At 44.1% G+C, this 6,362-nt stretch overlaps 1 protein-coding gene across 1 annotated transcript; it reads right to left on the minus strand.

Moving 5' to 3' along the window:
- Positions 1–3,889: 3,889 nt before the first annotated feature.
- On the minus strand, positions 3,890–4,978 carry LOC308100605 (ceramide synthase 2-like; the record flags this gene model as incomplete). The annotated part of the gene is made up of 1 exon (XM_080449671.1): positions 3,890–4,978. One exon carries the CDS (start codon positions 4,976–4,978, stop codon positions 3,890–3,892), a length of 1,089 nt encoding a protein of 362 aa, XP_080305797.1.
- Between the last annotated feature and the right edge of the window lie 1,384 nt (positions 4,979–6,362).

Consider the following 6,362-nt stretch of genomic DNA (forward strand, 5'->3'; position numbering starts at 1 on the left):
GTATTCTACCACTTCCATCGTCCATATTTTCTGTTGCTCAAGATGTGTCATGCCTCAGCCACGTGCCTTAAAAGATTAATACATTTCGGTTCAATGTTTCCCTTTTGGTACTTCTATTGCAGAACATACTGTAGCATAGATAGGGGTCTTCAGCAGGGCGTCTGGGATCCCTAGGGGGTCCTCAGAGATACTGCAGGGGGACTTTTTTTCTTTTTTTACTTTAACCACTTGAACCTCACATCCCTATTCTGAGCTCACAGCGCGTCTGTGACTGCGTTGTGAGCTTGTAGATCGGCTATTTTCGGCGTAGAGGTGAATCCAATATGTAGTGGGGGGGTCCCTGCTTCATCTCTCTCAGCTGGGGTCCTTGACCTGAAAAACATTGAAGACCTCTGGCATAGAACATATTGTAAAGGCATGCATTCAGTGGATTTCTCTCCACTCCTTCTCCTTGTACCGGTTTGGTTTACAGTTGATCGGGAAACCTTTTAGTAGACAAAACAAATTAATGTACTGTTGTGCACTATACAGGCCAAATTGTTACATTTCTTTAGCCCTATAATGTTGTCAAAACCGTGGTGTAATTGAATGATCTTTGGGTGGAACTATGTGATCCTTCAATGTGACGTGTGAGTTTGCTGCTGGAGTAACGTTTGCCATTATAGACTCACTCCTGCCCTCTACCAATGCCTCCTCTCAGGTATGCCAGATCTGGTAAACAACATGTTGTTTTTTGGGCGGTGAAACCGCCCCTATATGTGAGGTTTGGATATTTGCACCCCAAATCCTGCGCTGTGATTGGCCACCAGTGTACCCCCCTAACCCTGCACCGTGATTGGCCAATCACAGTCTATTCAGGACTGTGATTGGCTAGGGAAACATGACAATTGTGCATAGCCCTATAAATAGGACTATGCACTTAAAAAAACACATTTATGTTTTTTTTTTAGTTAGGGGTGTTGGTCCAGAATATTACTTTTTTTTAAGTGAACTTCCATCACTGTGATGACCACTGTGACCACACCGCCCACTTCACACTGGGTGTGATTTTTCTATTACAGGTTCTTCTGACACATACTGCAGTAGTTTATAGTATGGTGGAGCTTTTTTCTTATTTTTTTTAATGTAGTAGGCCTATGACTTTGTTTCCCTTTCTTTTTCAACACTATATAGTATGTCCCTCTTTTGCTGCCAAATGATGCCTTTTGATGTCATATGATGTTTTGGGACTTCTTATGGGTAATTAATTTCCTAAACTATATTGTATTGTATTATCATCTAGTTTCCTAGCAGGTGTCCATTGACTTACAGCACTAGGAAATGACAGTATGCAGTACCTTCAGTGCTGCCATCATTACAATCGACTTGGTAAATACATGGAAATTAGGGGACTCTGAAATATAGAGTTACCAAATATCTCACCTCCAGGATTCACCTTTATGACAAGGTCTGTCTGTCTGTCTGTCTGTCTGTCTGTCTGTCTGTCTGTCTGTCTGTCTGTCTGTCTGTCTAACTGCATTGCTCACCATGACTCCATAACTCGGTACCTGCCAGTAAGTAGCCTACTGTCGTCTTGGCCAAATAAAAACATGTATACAGTTTAATCATTTTCTAATTAACATTGTATTGTCCCTTACTGTTGCGTTGCTGATCATTACAATAATGAACATTTCTGTTGATCATTAATAGACTGCAATCATGGGAAAAATTATTAACAACTATTCAACTGTTGCAGTGTCTGGAAGTCTGTATTAGAGCATTGTGTCTGGAAGTCTGTATTAGAGTGCTGAATAAATGTCTTTACATTGTAAGTGGAAGAGATTGAGCGCCAGCGCAGTGTGCTGGTGAATTATCAGGTGTGCGTGCGTGCGTGCATGCGTGCGTGCGTGTGTGTGTGTGTGTGTGTGTGTGTGTGTGTGTGTGTGTGTGTGTGTGTGTGTGTGTGTGTAATAACAATAGATAGGCTTATTAGGCTACATTCATACAACAATTTCCAATGTCCAAGACAACTAAAGTAACAAAAACATGCTACAACACAACTAGGTGTCTCTTAGAGGGTCTTGTGTGCTAACCTCTCTTTGGAGTGGAGATAAAACTTTGAGCCCAGAGATTATGATATGACAACACTGCTCCCTGCTGGACAGTGTTGCCAGTAGGCTAGTTAACAAAAGCAGCTGCAGCAAATATATGTTCCCAAGTGTGTTATAGAGGTCATCTGTGTATGTGAGTGAGTGAGTGAATGAATCAAATGTTGTATTTATTTGTTCTTTTAAACCAAGTTCTCTCAGCTTTTCTGCTATGCCCCCTGAAGATACTCAGCGCTTGGTCACGTTGCCACTGGCCTTCCCCTGTCTAACTCAGTCATTCTCACAGAAATTTATAGATTATCTAGCAGCTCTCTCGTTCTGTCTGTCTGTCTGTGTTCCTTTTATTCCCATGCATGGAGATCTCTGTATCTGTCTGTGTCTCTTTTATGCCCATCCCTGATGTCATCAGTATGTATGTCATCAGTATGTACCCATATATGGGTACATACACATTCCAGACACTGCACATGCCCATCCCTGATGTCATCAGTATGTACCCATATATGGGCATAGTATATTTTTTATGCCCATATATGGAGATCCCTGATGTCATCAGTATATGCCCATATATGGGCATATACTGATCGGTATCAGTTCAGCAGTTCTGGACAACTGGATCTCCATTATATGCCTATATATGGGCATATCGGTCGATTTGGCGACGCAAGTTGGGAACAATGTATGCCCCACCGGTTATGATATACTCCCCGGATCAAACAGTGGTTCTGGGCAACCGCCTAGGCAAACTTCTTGCTCATGGACACTTCAATACTGACCCTGGGGAGCCCGGGGTCGAACTGGGAACCTGCACGGTCGCCATCCGGCCGCTCTATCGGCCACTCTACCCCTGAGCCACTGCCGCCCCAGGGGTATAGTGGCCTGTAGAGCCACTCTACCACATGTATACAAAGATTTGGCGGCCCCCCTGCAGTATCTCTGAGGACCCCCGGCCTAGGGGTCCCGGACCCCATCAGAGATACTGCAGGGGGCCGTCAAAGCTTTGTGTAAAAGGGACTTTTTTATTTTTTTCTTTAAACACTTGAACCCTCACATCCCTATTCTGGGGGGAACATTGATCATTTGCATTTGATGTCATGTGGGGGGGGGGGGGGGGGTTACGAGGCTACAGGTGTCCTGCTTTAGGGAAAACGATTTTTATTTTTTCATACATTTAAAAAAATAGCGAAAAATAGCAGATCTATTGGTCTACAGTAGTTTTCCATACAGTGGGTTGGGACCCATGTTTGGGTTGCAGACCCATTTTTTGGTTTTTAATATTTTTGGCTTTTATGCCTTTTTGATTAAGCTGACAGGAAGTGGGGAGAGAGACATGGGGAGTGACATGAAGCAAAGGGACTCGAACCCACGACACGCTGTCAGGCTACACGCCAGCGGCCCCATTTTTATGGGAGTAGGCTAAATATCTCCTTTTTTAGTTGATTTCCTAATTTTTTTCTTCAAAACAATTTAAAAATAATAAAATAAAATAAAAAATAAATCAGAGATTCCATCAATAATTTTTTTTTTTTGGTTTTGTTTTTAAAGTAGTGAAAATAACCAATCTAAGCTCACAACTGAGCTTGTTGATCTGTATTCACTAGTTTGGGTCCCGGGGAGACATTTTTTTGGGTCTCGAGCTAAAAAAAATGGGAACCAGTGGTCTACAGCACACCCTCTCCCCAGACCAACAGTGGTGGTTGGCAGTACTAGTGACGGGGACAGTATGGGGAATTGGTAAACTAAGTTGGGGAGAAAATGGAAAAGAAAAAAGCAGCATGTGGCCGTTCTTGCACATGGCTAATTTAAGAGGTTTCTCTTTTGCCCTCATCTTCATCTCCAGACTCTGTCTCTGCCTCTTCATCACTCCGCTCATCCTCGACGTGGCTGCCAGAAAGGAACCTTTTGGCCGCAGCCAGGAGATGAAAAGACCAGTAAATGTTTAGAAACTGGAGCAGAACCAGAAGGCCATTGAAGAAGCAGAAGCCAAAGAAAGGTTTGTACAAGGTCAGGGGTTTGATCAACGTCATGTGAATGATCCAGAATGGGAAGATTACGAGGCGGCTGAATATGAAAGTAGATGCGAATATAATGAAGATGAAGTCGCTGGTTCTCCTCCACCCCGAGTAGACGCACATCTTGGCTGACTCCAACATAAAGTCTGAGGCATCATGTATCAGCATGACCAAAGTCCCTAACCGGACATAGTTAACCAGCCAGGAGAAGGTCAAGAGGCAAATGGTGGCTACATGGTGAACTTGCATTTCCTTGAAATCTTTGCGTTTTACATCCCACGCCGCAGTGAACACCAGTGACATGTAGAATCCCATCTCAATCATGTAATACCAGTACTGGGAAGGCAGCAGTGGGAATTTAGGGTAGCCATTCCAATAGTCAATGAAATCAGGCGATGTGAGAAACCATGGTTTATCGTACATTACTGCAAGGCCAGCAAAGAAACTAACAAAGTAAAATGTAAATCTCCAACTGGCTTCACAGAACTTCTTGAGTTTGTTTGGGTGGTCCTGGTTCCTCCGTTTCCTGAACCATCTCTGGATCTGTCGTACTGACCAGCCCGTCAGTTTGCTTAGACTCTCCAAATTGCTCTGTGAGGGATGTTTTGAGCTACGGAAGGAGGACTCAAATGCTGGATTCGGGTTTACTCTGACACGTTGCTTGTCCTTCACCCCAAGTCGACCGCCAAGTGGACGGGTAATCATCTTCTCAAATATCGGTCTGGAGAGCACGAGCATCACCGCAATGGGGATGGTGATCCACAGGTCTCCTGCTTTAGGGAAAATCTTATCATCATGGTCCTTCATATCAGCCCAGCCCATGCCTTCAGGAAACCACAGCCAGTCCTTCCAGATCAACTCATTGAGACAAGACAACATACTCTGAGCGTAGTGAAGAGCCTGTGTGTAGTAAACAGCAACACCTGCTACAGCGATCACCAGAGAGCTGAACGTGGTCCTCTCCCATGGCTCAAGCATGTAGAGACCTGTGACCAGCTGATACTGGTAATAAAACCAGGAGAGCTTTGTCCAACAGTCCCCTAGCACCATGCAATAACTCTCTTCAACAAACCAACTTTCTTGTTTTCTTTCTCTTTATGGATTAGTCTAGTATTGAACGGCCATGCTGTCACTGTGTCCGGAGAAATCCTATCCACAATGCAGATACCACTGATGTTTGCTGAATGGTGAGGATTGTGTCCTTGCAAATCATTTTATATGTCAACCACACTGATGTCATACTGATGACATCAGACGTAACGCTGTGATTGGACAGTCACTGTCCAATCGCAGTGCTGTGTCAGGACGCTGTGACGCACTGACCTATCACAGCGCCGCCAGTGTGTCAGGACTGTCAAGGTGGCAAATTCAGCATCCCTAATGGGAAATGTGGAATCACGTCCAATAAACATATACAACGGGTACTCTGACGGGTACAACGGGTACCCCCAGGCTAGAATCTAGCCTGGGGGTACCCGTTGTACCCGTTCCCAAAAAATCCCAGGGCACACCTAGAAATACGGTATCTATAATTATATATATATACGGTATATCTATATACACACACTAGGGGTGTGCCGATTTTCACATTTCATGAAACGATACGATACGATATTGGGCACACAACTTCGATACGATTTCGATACGATACGCACTTTTTTATCGTGAAAATATATGGGGGAGAAAAAAAGCAAATGCAAACAAATATTTCTGTTTTTGCATTATTCAGACATGCAAACTTGTAGCTTTTCAGCTTCCACTAGCCGTTTTGAATCCAAATAGGGCAATAGTGTGACACCTGACCCGAAAAAAAACAGCATGTTGTCACCCTTTTCACCTCGGGGCTGTTTGCATGCCTGATTATTATTATTGTTTAAAAAAAAAAAACCTCCTTCAAACGGCGCGGCACACCTCAGCAGTAGCCCCGGCCCAAAATTGGGACGTTTGCCAGGGTTGATATACACTGGGCTAGATAACCGAGCATGGCGGCGCTCTGCTGAGCGCAATTGGTCGGTTTGCGAGATTAGCTGCATATAGACACACACAGACAGACATGCAGGGGCAAAATACATAATCTCCACCTCCCTGGCCTGTCGGCCTGGCAGAGATAATAAGTACTAGAAGGCATAAGCCCACAAGCGATATGATCGTGAAGCAGGATGATAGTTCCGGGTGGTTCATGTTCTCTAATGCAGTGGTTCCCAAACTGGGGGTCAGGACAGGTCGAGTACTTTTACTTTTAGTACTTAAGTATATTTTGATG

This window comes from Gymnoscopelus braueri (genome assembly GCF_963280865.1).
Source record: "Gymnoscopelus braueri genome assembly, chromosome: 14".
NCBI classification, from domain to species: domain Eukaryota; kingdom Metazoa; phylum Chordata; class Actinopteri; order Myctophiformes; family Myctophidae; genus Gymnoscopelus; species Gymnoscopelus braueri.